General features: G+C 32.5%; 1 protein-coding gene across 2 annotated transcripts in view; it reads left to right on the top strand.

The window, feature by feature from the left end:
- wdr48a (WD repeat domain 48a) overlaps positions 1-17596 on the top strand; it is a 28226-nt gene extending 10630 nt beyond the window's left edge. For both annotated transcript variants that reach the window (XM_073830755.1, XM_073830754.1), the window contains exons 8-19: positions 1319-1543; positions 3371-3445; positions 4891-4993; positions 7087-7184; positions 7263-7370; positions 7445-7541; positions 7621-7719; positions 9682-9787; positions 9869-9956; positions 10040-10116; positions 11519-11708; positions 14403-17596. In XM_073830755.1, coding sequence (XP_073686856.1) covers positions 1319-1543; positions 3371-3445; positions 4891-4993; positions 7087-7184; positions 7263-7370; positions 7445-7541; positions 7621-7719; positions 9682-9787; positions 9869-9956; positions 10040-10116; positions 11519-11708; positions 14403-14498 — 1362 coding nt within the window. In that variant the 3' untranslated portion in view covers positions 14499-17596. The remainder of the gene's footprint in view (positions 1-1318; positions 1544-3370; positions 3446-4890; positions 4994-7086; positions 7185-7262; positions 7371-7444; positions 7542-7620; positions 7720-9681; positions 9788-9868; positions 9957-10039; positions 10117-11518; positions 11709-14402) is intronic.
- The last annotated feature ends 685 nt before the right edge of the window (positions 17597-18281 follow it).

The raw sequence follows: 18281 nt of genomic DNA, 5'->3' as shown, positions 1-18281 counted from the left end.
CTGCGCAAAAGGCTGTACGACGTGCGCGTTCCAGTAAAATATACAGGCGCGCGGGTATGGATAGCCTATCTGCGTGCATAGTCTTCCAATAAACTGCGTTGCTTTTAGAAGCGTCAATTCAGTTGTTGCATATAGTTTAATGTCTTTATTTTCGGGATTATCAAAGTAAATTATAACTCAAACTTGAGATTTTACTGGGCCACAGCAGATTTTCACTGGGGCACGTGCCCCAGTAAAAAGGGTCTAGCAACGCACGCACCTGCCCTGAAGCGGCTTCATAACTGCATCCATGTCTGCGCGTCTCATTTGATGTGGTCATTTCACAGAAGTTGAAGACTCGTTCTCGCCCCCTACAGTGCAATTCAACTAGATATACGTCATCCGCGCTAAAATATCAAGGTGAAAGTCATCATATCTTGCGTAGTTTAGACCCAGCTCCCAACCCAACTTTGAGAATAGATTAACGGTGATATTTTTTTTATCGCGCGATATGAGTCTCACGTTAACGCAGCACGTTAACGCCGATAACGGCCCACCACTAATAAATATATATATATATATATATAACACTTTTAAAAAATTATCACTTTTTAGTTTTTCTGAAATATTTTGAAAAATGTTTAATTTTAAAAATAAAAATAATATAGTGATATTTAAAGATACAACTGTGTGTGTGTGTATATATATATATATATAACACACTTTTTTTTCTTATTAAAATATTTATTTTAAAATATATTACTATTAATTTTAGGTTTTCAATTAATTTCAATTAATTATAAGCTGCAATTCTATCCCAAACCACCAGGGTTTCATAAATTCAATGTTTCATAAATGACTTTGTGGATAGAAAATAAGTAGATTTTCCCCTAGAAAACCATAATTAATAATTATAGTTTATAATATTTTAATATTATAATATTTATAATAATTAATCTCAGTGATGTAATTATCCCAAAGCATTTGCTCATTTATGCACATAACATGCATATATTGCATATTGTGATTCTCCATTTATATTTACATTTTAACAAACAATGTTGGATTTTTTTTTTTAATGACTGATAAATATGAGTGCAAAAAATTAATATGCATGCTCATCAGTTGCTATATGCATAAGAACATTTTGTAATTCCTGATTTGTTCTTCACTTTTGATGTAAGATGAAGTCCATGGAAGTTATGATTGAATCAGTGCATTAAGACCACACACCAGTCTTATTGTTGATTTATTGTCGACTATAAAAGGTTTTAAAAGTCGTTGAGCTCTAAATGTCTGAGAATCTGTCTTTTCTTAGCTCTGGTTTTTGTTTGGTCAGTGTCTTTCAGGAAGTTCAGACGGGACGATCCGGCTCTGGTCTTTGGGTCAGCAGAGGTGTATCGCCACGTACCGCGTTCACGACGAGGGCGTCTGGGCTCTGCAGGTCAACGAGGCCTTTACACACGTTTACTCTGGAGGCCGCGACCGGAAAATATACTGTACTGACCTGCGCAATCCAGATATCCGTGTGCTGATCTGCGAGGAGAAAGCGCCTGTGTTGAAGGTGCAAAAATTTTATTACAAAAAATTTCATACAGTAAATGTATTTGAATGAAATATTAATATAATATGAAATAATTTAATAAAAAATGTATTAAAACATTAATATAATATATAAAATATATATTTTTGATTAAATCTATACATGGGTCAAAGACGTTAAGATGTCTATATCACATGAAATTTGCAGAAGCGATTTTTGATGTGCATAGAAAGCACATTAAATGTAACTAAAGTGTCTACTTTTAAGATTTCAAATAAGTTTTTGGAGTATAAAATGTCAAAATTTGGTTGAAATAATGTTACATTGTCATTCAGTGGAACAATATTTATGTAAAACAATACAAATACAGTGACAAATGGGAAAATCCCAGGATAGTGGCAAATTTTAAAAATGTCGATTTACAACTAATTATTATTTGTTGTGAAAGAAATTAATATTTTAATGTTATAAATTAATTTTTGTTGTAAATATGCCTAACAAGATTGTTGTCTTCTGTAAATTGTGTCTGAAAAATGTATGATATTAATTTTTGCTCCGAAAAAAACGAAAACAAAAATGCAATTAAATTAAATAGAACCTTTTTTTTATTTTATTTTTAGCTTTTGGAAATATAACAACAATTTAAAGCAGTATTACACTTTGATTTAAAAGAACCCTTTTCCATCTTTGACCCACATATAATTAACTAAATATTAAATAAAGATATTTTAATTTAATATTTTTTGCATTTTTTTTAAATATAAAAATACATTACGTATCAAATAAAAACATTTTAATTAATATGAAATATGTAAAGAAAGATTAGGAAATAATTAAATTAAGATATTTTAATTAAGTATTTTTTAAATTTTTAAAATCTAAAAAATCCATTACGTATTAAATAAAAATATTTTAATTAAATATGAAATAAGTAAAATAAGATTAGAAAGAATAACATATTTATATATGAAATATATTAAAATTAAATATATGAAATTTAAATATATGAAATGCATGAAACCAACAATTTAAAGCTAAATAATAAATTAAGATATTTAAATTAAATATTATTTACATTTTTAAAATATAAAAATACATATGAATTAAATTTGAAATAAATATGTAAAATAAGATTATTTTATGTAAAATTATGTATTTATATATTAAATATATTTAAATTAAATTAAAATTAAATACTTGAAATGTAGTAAGTATCTTTAATATGAATATTTAAATATTAAAACATATATATTAAATAACTATAAAAAAATATGTGACCCTGGACCACAAAACCAGTCTTAAGTCGCTGGGGTATATTTGTAGCAATAGCCAAAAATACATTGTATGGGTCAAAATTTTTTATTTTATGCCAAAAATCATTAGGAAATTAAGTAAAGATCATGTTCCATGAAGATTTTTTGTAAAATTCCTACTGTAAATATATCAAAATGTAATATGCATTGTTAAGAACTTAATTTGGACAACATTAAAGGTGATTTTCTCAATATTTTGATTTTTTGCATCCTCAGATTCCAGATTTTCAAATAGATGTATCTCGGCCAAATATTGTCCTATCCTAACAAACCACACATCAATAGAAAGCTTATTTATTGAACTTTCATACGATGTATACATCTCAGTTTTGTCAAATTTAACCTTATGTCTGGTTTTGTGGTCCAGGGTCACATATAAAATAAGCATCTCCTTAGATTTTAAATCAAGGGTGCAAGTTTATGCGTCAAACGCAGCTAAAAACACCTGCAGCAGCTGTGGAGTGTGAGCAGGTAATAGGAAAAGGAAGTAACTGAAAGTTACTGAGGTGTGAATGTGTGCTTTCCTGTCTTTCAGATGGAGCTGGACAGGTCAGCTGATCCGCATTCGGCCATCTGGGTTTCCACCACAAAGTCCACGGTTAATAAGTGGGTAAGTGCAGCTGCTGTCCGAACACCACCTGCTCCGGCCGCTCTGACGTTACACACACTTCCTACAGCTGAGCTTTAAATATCCTGCTGCATGTTCCTTTACTCATGAGAGTCATTAATTAGCGTCGCTCTTCGGGTAAATATCCCGCTATGAGGCGATGTGCCACTATTTATAGATAAAGGTTTAATTTAGGGCCGGGACTTTAACGCGTTAATTTAGATTAATTAATTACACAAAAATAACGCGTTAATTTTTTAACGCATTTTAATCGCTTTTTTTTTTTAAAGTTTTGCACCGCGGAACGTTTCTCACTGGGTGAGATTCGGCGGACCGATTTTACTGGAGCACCAACTAGCGTTCAGACAAGCTGCGTCCATCCTAAATAGTATTGTATGTCCCAAATCGTAGTATGTTTAAAAAAGTATTCCAAAGATTCCCAGATGGTCTACTACTTAACGATCAATGCATACTCTAACGGCTAATATTGCCCACAACACGCCATGAACGAGGATTCGATTAGAACTACAAACACGCATAAAAAGTGTTAAACTACAAACATGGAGGATATGCGCGACCAACGGACAGGTAGAGAAAGGGGTTTGAGTGATAAATAATCAGTGTGTAACCTGATAAAAAATATTTTTTAAAATGTTATCCGCGTTATATTCCATGTGCAGCAACATTTATAATGATAGGTTTGGTCATTAACGTTTAAATGCATAATTAAGCAAACACAAGAGCAGAGTTCTCGGCATGAAAGACTCGTTAAAGAACGTGCCTCTTAATTTCTCTCTAATACGGTAGGAAATTAAATCAAACGAAACGTAGATAATGTTAACTGTGATGATTGACAGGGCAGTTTAAACAGTGACAGGATTCAGGTAACTAAGCAACAGAGCATCAGTTAAAGAAGCAGTTATGACGAAGTAGTATGTCCCAAAGCTTGCCTACTATTCTGCTACATACTCAAAAGTATGTACTTTTCTTCACAAAAAGAAGAACATTAAGTACATACACTTAATGGCAATATTGCACTGGTCTGTTGGACTTGGTTGAACAAAAATAAACAATATTTTGTTGCTTAAGCTTATGTATTCAGTCATTATTCAATGGTATACTAAAAATCCATATAAAAAAACTTACTTCTCACTGTTCTCAGGTCAAATATTTATATGCGATTAAAATGCGATTAATTTCGATTAATTAATTACAAAGCCTCTAATTAATTAGATTAATTTTTTTTAATCAAGTCCCGGCCCTAGTTTAATTATAATTAATCGTAAATCATATCTTGAAATGGTAAAGTGCTTCTGTTATGAATGGCGATTGTGAATTCACATTCCTACACTGTTTGTGTTGATTGTTTATACTCGGATTAAGAATATATTTATCTGAAAAAGTAGAAACATGTTAGCAACTTTGAATATTGTCTCTGTTTTTCACAGTCTCTGAAGGGTATCCATAATTTCCGAGCGTCTGGTGATTATGACAACGACTGTAGCGCCCCGCTGACGCCGCTGTGCACGCAGCCCGAACAGGTTGTCAAAGGTACGACTGTCTGCAGATTTAAGTTTGCATGTGCTTTTGAGTCAGTCAGCGTTTTTACAGGATGTTCAGATGTTTAAAAATAATTGCCAGCGAATGATATTTTATTTGAATAAAAATCTTTGCTAAAATTTGTATTTTTAATTATACTTTTATTTATTTTGTTTTATTATATTGTATGTTTTTAGGGTAACACTTTACAATAAGGTTCTTTAGTTAACATTAGTTAACCACATTAGTTAACATGAACTAATAATGAACTGTACTTATACAGCATTTATTAATCTTTGTTAATGTTAATTTCAACATTTACTAATGCATTATTAAAATCTTGTTAACGTTAGTTAATGCAGTGTTAACTAACATGAACAATTAACAACTGTATTTTCATTAACTAATGATTAGTAAATACAGTAACAAATGTATTGCTCATGGTTCGTTCATGTTAGTTAGTACATTAACTAATGTTTAACTAATGAACCTTATTGTAAAGTGTTACCGTTTTTAGTATATCATTTGTTTAATGTCGTTTAAGAATAAAAATAACAAGTGCAATACTGCTTTAAATTGTTGTATTTCCAAAAAAAAATATTAGGAAGTTTTCCCTTTAATGTCATTGCATTTTTGTTTTTCTGAGCAAAAAATAAATATCATTCATTTGTTCCTAATTTACAGAAGAACCCACTAAAATGTCATTTAGTGTAACAATCTTGTCAAACTCGCAACAAAAATCAGATTTGTTTAATAATAATAATTGCCATTGAACTCTATAATATTATAATCTATAATATTTACATTAATTTAAAACTTGCATATTGATTTCTAAAAAAGTTATAATTGTCAAAATCCAAGTAAAAAAAAAAATATTATATATAATATTTTTTTAATATTATATTTATAATATTTACAGTAATTATGAACTTACTGCATATCATAATGAGTTATAATTAGTTAAATTACTATTATTATTATTATTATCACATTAAATTAAAACACGTTATGTACACACAGTATTAAAAAAAATATAATATATTCTATAATATTTACAGTAATTCTAAACTTGCATTTTGTTTTGTTTTTTAATAAATAGCATTCATTTGTTCCTAATTTACAGAAGACTCCCACTAAAATGTCATTTAGTGTAACAATCTTGTCAAACTCGCAACAAAAATCAGATTTAATAATAATAATTGCCATTGAACAGCATATTTAGCATGATATTTAATTTTTTTCTGATATAAAAAATACTTTTTAATAAGTTTAAAGATGAAAAAGGGTTTAGACATCAAAACAAGTGTAATACTGCTTTTTTACGCGTTAAATGAATTACTTTCCCCCCAAATACTAAAGAATAAATTGTAATTCTACATTTTTAAAATTTGCCCATTTGTCAGTAAGATTTTTTACTCATTTAAAACACAATCAAATTTAATATGATCCTTTATTCTTTAATATATTTTAATATGTACACGTCAGAATAAGCATGTTGTTTGAATGTTTACATAAAAATTGTTACACTGATTAACAATGTAACACTATTTGAACCAATTTTAAACAATGACATTTTAGTGGGTTTTTCTGTAAATTAGGAACAAATGAATGATATTTATTTTTTGCTCAGAAAAACAAAAATGCAATGACATTAAAGGGAAAACTTTCTAATATTTTTTTGGAAATGCAACAGTTTAAAGCAGTATTGCACTTGTTATTTTTATCCTTAAACGCTTTTTCGTCTTTGAACTATTTATATACACACATTATACACAAAAAAAAAATTACAAAAATAAATAATATAATAAAACAAAATAATTTTTGCTAAGTTAAAACACAATCAAATTTAATATGCTCCTTTGTTCTTTAATATATTTTAATATGTACAAGTCAGAATAAGCATGTTGTTTGAATGTTTACATAAATGTTGTTACGCTGATTGACAATGTAACATTATTTCAACCTAATGTTGACGTTTTATTCTCCGAAAAGTTAATTAAAACTTTAAAAGTACACTTCACTTACATTTAATGTGCTTTCTATGGACATAAAATATTTTTGGTCAATTTTCTTTGACATAGACATCTTAACGTCTTGACCTCTAGGTGGCGCCAGTATAATTCAGTGCCACATTCTGAACGACAAACGACACATTCTGACCAAAGACACCAACAATAATGTGGCATACTGGGATGTGCTGAAGGTAAAGTTTATATCCGTGTCTCTCTACACGTAATTGATCTGAATGCTAGTTGTTCATTGTCTGACATCTGTCTTGCAGGCCTGTAAAGTTGAAGACTTGGGGAAGATGGAGTTCGATGAAGAGATCAAGAAAAGGTTCAAAATGGTTTATGTGCCGAACTGGTTTTCGGTGGATCTGAAGACAGGGGTATGTCCCAGCAGGATGGTGTTTAAACACATTCTCACTGAATGTTTTATGAATCATTTGTGTTTGATTGACAGATGCTGACGATAACACTGGACGAGAGCGACTGCTTTGCGGCCTGGGTTTCTGCTAAAGACGCTGGGTTCACCAGCCCTGATGGATCCGACCCTAAACGTGAGCCCAACCTCCTGCTTGGTCTGTTTTATCTTGACCGTAGATATAAAGATGATTTATGAATGCGTTTCTGCTGCAGTGAATCTGGGCGGGCTGCTGCTTCAGGCTCTGCTGGAGTATTGGCCTCGAACACACATCAACCCCATGGATGAGGAGACCGAACTGAATCATGGGAGTGGTAAAAACTTGCCATTAAAAAAGACGTAGTAGTTTAAAATACATTTAATACAAATATTTAAAAAAAGAAAAAACAATATATGCTATATGAAATAAAATAACATCAAAATGTATAATTACAGTATAATATAGTTTATTAATATTATTGTTGTCATCATTGTATAATTACATAATAATTATTATTATACAATGCTATATATAGATTTATAATGTAGTTTACAATAATTCTAAACTTGGATATTGTATTTTTAAAATTTAAATGTGATATAATCAGCTTAGAAATTACTGTTGCCATTATTATTATTATTATTAATACGTTTAATTAACATGTTGCGCACACACAGTATTTAAAAATAATTATTAATATATTTTGTAATATAATATTTATAATATTTCCAATGATTATAAACTTGCATATTGTTTTATAATATGAAAGTTATAATTAATATGACAAAGTAATATCCAAGTTTATAATTACTGCAAATGAGTTAGAATTAGATTGAAATTTATATTATTATTATAATTAATACATTTAACATATTCTGCACACATACACATAATTTAAAAATATTTTTTATATTTACAGTACTTATAAACTTAAGTTATAATTAATATGACAAAATAATATCCAAGTTTATAATTACTGCATTTTCATAATGAGTTAGAATAAGATTAGAAATTACTGTTATTATTATTTTTTTAATACATTTAATTTACATATTAAGCACACACAGTATTTAAAAACAATTTTAATATATTTTCTATATTTATAATATTTACAGTAATTATAAACTTGCATATTGTTTTTTTATAAGTTACAATTATGACAAAATAAGTTTATAACTACTGCATATTATGATTTATAATTATATTAGCAATTACGGTTATTATTATTATTATTAATAATCCAGTTAATTAACACACACAGTATTTAAAAATAATTATAATATATTCTATATTATATAATCTATAATATTTACATTAATTTAAAACTTGCATATTGATTTCTAAAAAAGTTATAATTGTCAAAATCCAAGTTAAAAAAAATTTTTTTTTATATATATATATATATATATATATATATTATATATAATAAATATATTTTTTTAATATTATATTTATAATATTTACAGTAATTATGAACTTAATGCATATCATAATGAGTTATAATTAGTTAAAATTACTATTATTATTATCACATTAAATTAAAACACGTTATGTACACACAGTATTAAAAAAATATATAATATATTCTATAATATTTACAGTAATTCTAAACTTGCGTTTTGTTTTTTATAACAGTTAATGACAAAATAATATCCAAGTTTATAATTACTGCATATTATAAGAAGTTAAAATTTGATTAGAAATACTGTTATTAATATATTTTATTAACATTAACACACACACAGGATTTAAAAATAATTCTAATGTTTTATAATATAATATTTACAGTAATTATAAACGTTTTTTATACTATAAAAGTTATAATATGACAATAATATCCAATTTTATAATTACTGCATATCATAATGAGTTAGAATTAGATTAGATTTTACTTTTACTAGATTTTATTAGAGTATTTAAACATTTTTAATATATTTTATAATATAATATTGATCATATTTACAGTAATTATAAACTTGCATATTGCTTTTTATAATATAAAAGATATAATGTGACAATTATATTCAAGTTTTTAACTACTACATATAATAATAATAATAATAATAATAATAATAATTATTATTATTATTATTATTATTACAGTAATTAAGAACTTGGATTGTTTCGGAATTCATTTAACTTCTGTAATGTGATAATATGAGTTTATTTTTATTTATTTTTCCATTTACGTTTAATTAAGAAATCTTCATTTGAATTTCACGTTCATTATTCAAAAAAAAAAAAAAAAAAAAGTTCTTCAGATAATCCTGATGGCATATATCATGTGTTTCCTCAGTGAACGGTGAACACGAGAGCCGGATACAGAAAGGAAACGGATATTTCCAGGTGCCGCCACACACTCCGGTGATTTTCGGTGAAGCGGGAGGAAGGACGTTATTCAGGTGTGTCTTGCTCTTTGATGATTTCAGTAGATTCCCATGTTCTTTAATGGAGTGACGTCACCGCTGTGTGTCTTTGCTCAGACTGCTGTGTCGAGACTCCGGTGGAGAAACTGAGTCCATGTTACTCAACGAGACGGTCCCGCAGTGGGTCATCGACATCACAGTGGACGTAAGTGTCCGTGAAATCCTCCTCAAAAAGTCTTATACTTGGTATTTCTAATATATAAGTGCATTTCTGTCTTTCTCTTACAGAAAAACATGCCCAAATTCAACAAAATCCCATTCTACCTCCAGCCCCATTCGTCCTCCGGAGCAAAAACATTAAAGAAGTATGTCTTACGGTGACATTTCAATCTGAAGCTGGTTAGATTAGACATTATAGGATGCAAACGTTGGCTTGGGTGTAAAAAAACATTGATTTTCTCTATAGATAAGTAGATTTATAACAATAATGCATATACATGTAAAGATTGAGCAACAAGTTTATTTTAGTTCTTGGCTTAAAGGGACACTTCACCCCAAAATTTAAATATTCATTTATTCACCATTACCAACCTGTAGGATTTTCTATATTCTGTTTTTTTTTTTTTTTGAAAAAAAAAAAAAAAAAAAATTGGAAGAATGTTGAGAACCAGTTGACGGTAACCACTGACTTCTATAGTAGAGAAAAAATTACTATGGAAGTCAATGGCTACCATCAACCTTCTGGTTCCCAACATTTTTCAAAATAAGATATTTTGAAGAATTTTGGGAACCAGAAGGTTGACGGTAGCCATTGATTTCCAGTGTTGAAAACCAGACAGTTGCTGGTAGCCATTGACTTCCATAGTAGGGAACAAAATACTATGGAAGTCAGTAGGTACCAGCAGCTGTTTGGTTCCCAACATTTTTCAAAATAAGATATTTTGAAGAGAATATTTTGAAGAATGTTGGAAACCAGAAGGTTGATGGTAGCCATTGACTTCCATAGCAGAGAAAAAAAATACTATGGAAGTTAATGGGTATCAGCAATTGTTTGGTTCCCAACATTTTTCCAAATAAATTATTTTGAAGAGAATATTTTCAAGAGTAATGGGAACCAAAAGGTTAACGGTAGCCATTGACTGCCAGTGTTGGGAACCAGAAAGTTGATGGTAGCCATTGACTTCCATAGCAGAGAAAAAAATACTATGGAAATTAATGGGTATCAGCAACTGTTTGGTTCCCAACATTTTTCATAAGATATTTTGAAGAGTGATGGGAACCAAAAGGTTAACGGTAGCCATTGACTTCCATTGTAGGGAAAAAATACTATGGAAGTCAATGGGTACCAGCAACTGTTTGGTTCCCAACATAATTCAGAATAAGATATTTTGAAGAGAATATTTTGAAGAATGTTGGGAACCAGAAAGTTGATGGTAGCCATTCACTTCCATAGTAGGGAACAAAATACTATGGAAGTCAGTGGGTACCAGCAACTGTTTGGTTCCCAACATGCTTCAAAATATGTTCTTTTATGTTCAACAGAAGACTTACACGTGTTTGGAACAACTTGAAGATTAATATGACAATTTTCATTGTTGATTGAACTGTTCAGGTTTTTACAAAAAAATGGCACTGAAAAACTGGCCCATTGTTTATTTATCTGTTAATGGCATCTATTGCACAAACAATAATTTCAGTAAAAAATGAATACACTTGTTGGATGCTGTTGCACATCAGTATGCACTGAATGTTTGTTTGTATTCGCAGGGATCGTTTGTCGGCCAGTGACATGTTACAGGTGCGGAAGGTGATGGAACACGTGTATGAAAAGATCATCAACCTGGACAGCGAGTCGCAGACGGGTGGTTCAGCTACAGAGAAACCCAGTGAACAGAAAGAGGAGGAGGACATGGCAGTGCTAGCAGAGGAGAAGATTGAGCTGCTCTGTCAAGACCAGGTATTTTTATTAGACTAAACAAACACCATTGCAGTTTTGTTATTGCGGTAATTTTGCATGCCCTGCATGTTTGCAAATCATTTGATTCAATTCGGGACTTCGGTGCATGTTCGCGAATCATTTGATTCAGTTTGTGACTTTGGTACGGGTTCACGAATCATTTGAATCAATGCGGGACTTTGGTGCATGTTCGCGAATCGTTTGATTCAATTCGGGACTTTGGTGCATGTTTGCGAATCATTTGATTCAATTCGGGACTTTGGTGCATGTTCGCGAATCATTTGATTCAGTTTGCGACTTTGGTACGGGTTCACGAATCATTTGAATCAATTCGGGACTTTGGTGCATGTTCGCGAATCGTTTGATTCAATTCAGGACTTTGGTGCATGTTCGCGAATCGTTTGATTCAATTCGGGACTTTGGTGCATGTTCGCGAATCATTTGATTCAGTTCGCGACTTTGGTACGGGTTCACGAATCGTTTGATTCAATTCGGGACTTTGGTGCATGTTCGCGAATCATTTGATTCAGTTCGCGACTTTGGTACGGGTTCACGAATCATTTGAATCAATGCGGGACTTTGGTGCATGTTCGCGAATCGTTTGATTCAATTCAGGACTTTGGTGCATGTTCGCGAATCGTTTGATTCAATTCGGGACTTTGGTGCATGTTCGCGAATCGTTTGATTCAATTCGGGACTTTGGTGCATGTTCGCGAATCGTTTGATTCAATTCGGGACTTTGGTGCATGTTCGCGAATCGTTTGATTCAATTCGGGACTTTGGTGCATGTTCGCGAATCGTTTGATTCAATTCGGGACTTTGGTGCATGTTCGCGAATCGTTTGATTCAATTCGGGACTTTGGTGCATGTTCGCGAATCGTTTGATTCAATTCGGGACTTTGGTGCATGTTCGCGAATCGTTTGATTCAATTCGGGACTTTGGTGCATGTTCGCGAATCGTTTGATTCAATTCGGGACTTTGGTGCATGTTCGCGAATCGTTTGATTCAATTCGGGACTTTGGTGCATGTTCGCGAATCGTTTGATTCAATTCGGGACTTTGGTGCATGTTCGCGAATCGTTTGATTCAATTCGGGACTTTGGTGCATGTTCGCGAATCGTTTGATTCAATTCGGGACTTTGGTGCATGTTCGCGAATCGTTTGATTCAATTCGGGACTTTGGTGCATGTTTGCGAATCATTTGATTCAATTCGGGACTTTGGTGCATGTTCGCGAATCATTTGATTCAGTTTGCGACTTTGGTACGGGTTCACGAATCATTTGAATCAATTCGGGACTTTGGTGCATGTTCGCGAATCGTTTGATTCAATTCAGGACTTTGGTGCATGTTCGCGAATCGTTTGATTCATTTCGAGACTTTTGTGCATGTTCGCGAATCATTTGATTCAGTTTGCGACTTTGGTACGGGTTCACGAATCATTTGAATCAATGCGGGACTTTGGTGCATGTTCGCGAATCGTTTGATTCAATGCAGGACTTTGGTGCATGTTCGCGAATCGTTTGATTCATTTCGGGACTTTGGTGCATGTTCGCGAATCATTTGATTCAGTTTGCGACTTTGGTACGGGTTCACGAATCATTTGAATCAATGCGGGACTTCGGTGCATGTTTGCGAATCGTTTGATTCAATTCAGGACTTTGGTGCATGTTCGCGAATCGTTTGATTCATTTCGGGACTTTGGTGCATGTTCGCGAATCATTTGATTCAGTTTGCGACTTTGGTACGGGTTCACGAATCATTTGAATCAATGCGGGACTTCGGTGCATGTTTGCAAATCGTTTGATTCAATTCGGGACTTTGGTGCATGTTCGCGAATCGTTTGATTCATTTCGGGACTTTGGTGCATGTTCGCGAATTATTTGATTCAGTTTGCGACTTTGGTACGGGTTCACGATTCATTTGAATCAATGCGGGACTTCGGTGCATGTTTGCAAATCGTTTGATTCAATTCGGGACTTTGGTGCATGTTTGGGAATCATTTGATTCAGTTCGCGAATCATTTGATTCAGTTCATGACTTTGGAGCATGTTCACAAACATTTGATTCAATTCAGGACTTTGGTGCATGTTCACGAATCATTTGATTCGGTTTGCGACTTTGGAGCATGTTCACAAATCATTTGATTCAATTCAGGACTTTAGTGCATGTTTGGGAATCATTTGATTCAGTTCGCAAATAATTTGATTCAGTTACACGACTTTGGAGCATGTTCACAAATCATTTGATTCAGTTTATGAATCATTTGATTCAGTTCGCAACTTTGGAGCATGTTCACAAATCATTTGATTCAATTCGGAAGTTCGGTGCATGTTCGCAAATCATCAATCAAAACTGAGGTGCATAAGCTCAGGTCAATAAGGCCTACAATCAGTTGGTTCCAAAAAGAAATGACCATGCTAATTAAAAGAATATGTTGATAAAAAGATTTAATCCAAGATTTGATGATGATATAGCATAATAAGAGATTTATAAGCAGTTTTTTGTAGACTGATCATTGAACAAGGTCTGAAAAATTCCCATAAAGTACAAAAATGATTTAAAAAGTAATTGCAAAATTGTTAGTCCAATGATATAACATTAAATAGCATCTTATTCCTGTGTATAAACTTAATTTGACATGATGTGACCTTAAATCAATCTCATTTTGTGACATGATGTGTTGTTTCTGTTAGGTTCTAGATCCCAACATGGACCTCCGAACGGTGAAGCATTTCATCTGGAAGAGCGGCGGCGACCTGACGCTCCACTACCGGCAGAAATCCACGTGAGGTCCCGCCCCCTCTGACGTCGCTCTGGAAAAAACTCCATTTGTAACACTTCACATTCAAAGCACACGCTCACCTGCACTTCCTGGTTCTGTCTGACGTCTACATCATCTTCCTGGCATGGGCTGCTCGGCTCACGCATGATTATCCGAGTGTAAGCGGGAAGGAGAAAGGCTGACAAATGGCAAAAAGACAAGACACAAGTGTTTTTTTGAAGTTTGAGTTTTGTTTTTGTTTTTCTTGGCATGAATTCTTTCTTGACGGATGCCATATCGAATGTGTCAGAGTTGTTTTTTGTTTTGTTTTTGTTTCTTTACCGCCACTTTCTCCTCTCCTCATTTAACATTCCAGTGATGTGTTTGTTGCCAATGACGTCATCGAATCCAGTCAAAGCCGAGGAACTGGTTTAAAACAATCGCGAATCTAGAAACGTAGATGGACTGAACGCCGTTTCCCATGATGCATCTCTTTCTCACTAACATGCTGTGATCATCAGTGCATCCATTTTGTACATATATTGTAATTATTTTGTAGTCGACTTGAACTTGAGTTGGAGATTAGGAGGTTTTTATTTACGTTTCTTTTTAAGAAAATGTATGGTTTCTTCAAAAAGGTGCTTTTTCATGTAAAATATGACTGAAGTGTAGAAAGTGAAATACTTAAGACGTTATAAGCAGAAAAAGATTTTTTTTTAAGGAATAGTTCATTTAAAAATGAAAATTAGCTTAAAGCACCCAACCTTAGTCCTTCCAAGATGTAGATCAATTAGTTTCTTCATCAGATTTAGAGAAATGTAGAATTTCATCACTTGCTCACTAATGAATGTAAATGGGTGCCATCAGAATGAGAGTCCAAACAGCTGATAGAAACATCACCATAATTCACATATACACCACTCCAGTCCATGACGTAACATCTTGAGAAGACAAAAGAAGAAACCAATTCATTATTAAGATGTTTTTAACTAAAATACGAGCCCATTATCTATGAACCAGAATGTCTTCTCAAGATGTTAATTGATGAACTGGAGTGTTGTGGATTATTTTTATTTATATATATATATATATATATATATATATATATATATATATATAATTTGATTCAGATTGAGACTTTGGTGTAGGTTCGCAAATCATTTCATTAAGTTCAGGACTTCAGATTGCAAAATAATTTGATTCAGTTCGGAACTTTGGGTGAGAGTTCGTGAATCATTTGATTCAATTCGGGACTTCGGTGTGGATTCGCGAATCATTTGATTTAGTTCATTTGATTTAGTTCATTTGATTCAGTTCATTTGATTCAGTTTGGGACTTCGGTGTGGATTCTCGAATCATTTGATTTAGTTCATTTGATTCAGTTCATTTGATTCAGTTTGGGACTTCGGTGTGGATTCTCGAATCATTTGATTTAGTTCATTTGATTCAGTTCATTTGATTCGATTCGGGACTTCGGTGTGGATTCGCGAATCATTTGATTTAGTTCATTTGATTCAGTTCATTTGATTCAGTTTGGGACTTCGGTGCAAGTTTGTGAATCATTTGATTCAGTTCGGGATTCGGTGTGGATTTGCGAATCACTTAATTCAGTTCGGGACTTTGGTGCAAGTTCGTAAATCATTTGATTCAATTCGGGACTTCGTGTGGATTCGCGAATCATTTGATTCAGTTTGGGACTTCGGTGCAAGTTCGTAAATCATTTGATTCAATTCGGGACTTCGTGTGGATTCGCGAATCATTTGATTCAGTTCGGGACTTCGGTGTGGATTCGCGAATCATTTGATTCAGTTTGGGACTTCGGTGCAAGTTCGTAAATCATTTGATTCAATTCGGGACTTCGTGTGGATTCGCGAATCATTTGATTCAGTTCATTTGATTCAGTTCGGGACTTTGGTGCGAGTTCGTGAATCATTTGATTCAGTTTGGGACTTCGGTGAATGATTTGATTCAGGTTGGGACTCCGGTGCAAGTTTGTGAATCATTTGATTCAGTTCGGGACTTTGGTGTGGATTCGCGAATCATTTAATTCAGTTCGGGACCTCGGTGCGAGTTCACGAATCATTTGATTCAGTTCATTTGATTCAGTTTGGGACTTTGGTGCAAGTTCGCAAATCATTTTTGCAACAAGTCAAAACAGTCTAAAAACAGCTCTAAACAAATATATGGTTAGATTTTGATGTGAGAGACAACAGGACATGGATTTCCACTGAAGGAAATACTATTACGGCTCATGGACTCGTATTTAAGTTAAAAACATCTTAATGATGGATTTGTTTCTTACAAACACATAGCTTTTGGTTTCACAAGACATTAAACGATAGACTGGAGTTCTGTGGATTACTTGTGGATTATAGTGATATTATCAGCAGTTTGGACTCTCATTCTGACGGCACCCATTCACATCCATTGGTGAGCAAGTGATTTAATGCTGCATTTCTCCAAATCTGATGAAGAAACAAACTCATCTACATCTTAGATGGCCTGAGGCTGGGCACATTTTCAGCAAACGTTCATTTTTGGTTGAAGTGTTCCTTTAAAAGGAATAATTGTATTGAAAATTGGAATTTTTGACAAGCTGAAAATTTAAATAACTTTAAAATTTAAATCATTTAAAAAATAACGATATGAGGCTGAGTAAATGAGAATTTGCATTTTTAGGTGAATTATTCCTTCGTCCAGATGTTTGCTGCTGAGCGTTATTGTTCTTTTCTGTGCGTGAACAGGAAGATACACTAAAAATGAATAAAAAAGGAAAATCGATATAAAACAGCGATGAACTATTGAAGGATGACATCACTGGATGGCTAAATTCAGTTCGTGTTTTTAATTTATGCAAAACGAAAACTGTTCTGCAAACGTTTGTCAATCATACAAAGATTTGCACAGTGTTCTAGCGACATGTATTCATGTACATATGTGGTCTTATTATAGATAATTATAGTAACACAAGACCATCAGAAATGAAAGAGAGTGGAAAAGAGAGGTTTTAAATCGTCCATGTCCACATCCCCTGTATTTATGCTTCCTGTGTTGATTGTAATTATATGCAGTATATTTTGGGTAAATAACAGCTTAATAAATTAACCAAGAATGAACCAGTTCAAATGCACACTTTTTCTTGAGGAGAACAGCAGGATCCGAGCAGGTGATGTTGACACAATGACATCCTACACCCTGATGTTTACCTGCTTGTATTGGAGACTGACCTCTGGACCAGTTTTACAAGCTCATCTGGTTATTAAAGACAACTGACAACTGAAATAAACCCAAATGATTGTTATATGCACTATATCCTTCTTTAATGCTTTTGTGAAACTCTTAAGAGAAAAGAAGAGCTCATTCAATAAACCCAGCAGATTAGTACTTAAAATTATACTCTGATATATTCAGTCAAATAATGACTGTGGGACATTTATCAGTGTATATGTGACCCTGGAGCACAAAACCAGTCTTAAGTCGCTGGGGTATATTTGTAGCAATAGCCAAAAATACATTGTATGGGTCAAAATTATTGATTTTTCTTTTATGCCAAAAATCGTTAGGAAATTAAGTAACATTCCTACTATAAATATATCAAAATGTAATTTTTTATTAGTAATATGCATTGTTAAGAAATTAATTTGGACAACTTTAAAGGTGATTTTCTCAGTATTCTGATTTTTTTGCACCCTCAGATTCCAGATTTTCAAATAGATGTATCTCGGCCAAATATTGTCCTATTCTAACAAACTATACATCAATAGAAAGCTTATTTATTGAGATGTATATATCTCAGTTTTGTAAAATTTAA

Source organism: Garra rufa, chromosome 24, assembly GCF_049309525.1.
Source record: "Garra rufa chromosome 24, GarRuf1.0, whole genome shotgun sequence".
Lineage (NCBI taxonomy): Eukaryota > Metazoa > Chordata > Actinopteri > Cypriniformes > Cyprinidae > Garra > Garra rufa.
Note: the sequence above shows the minus strand (reverse complement) of the source record. Positions and strands in the feature narration are given on the sequence as shown.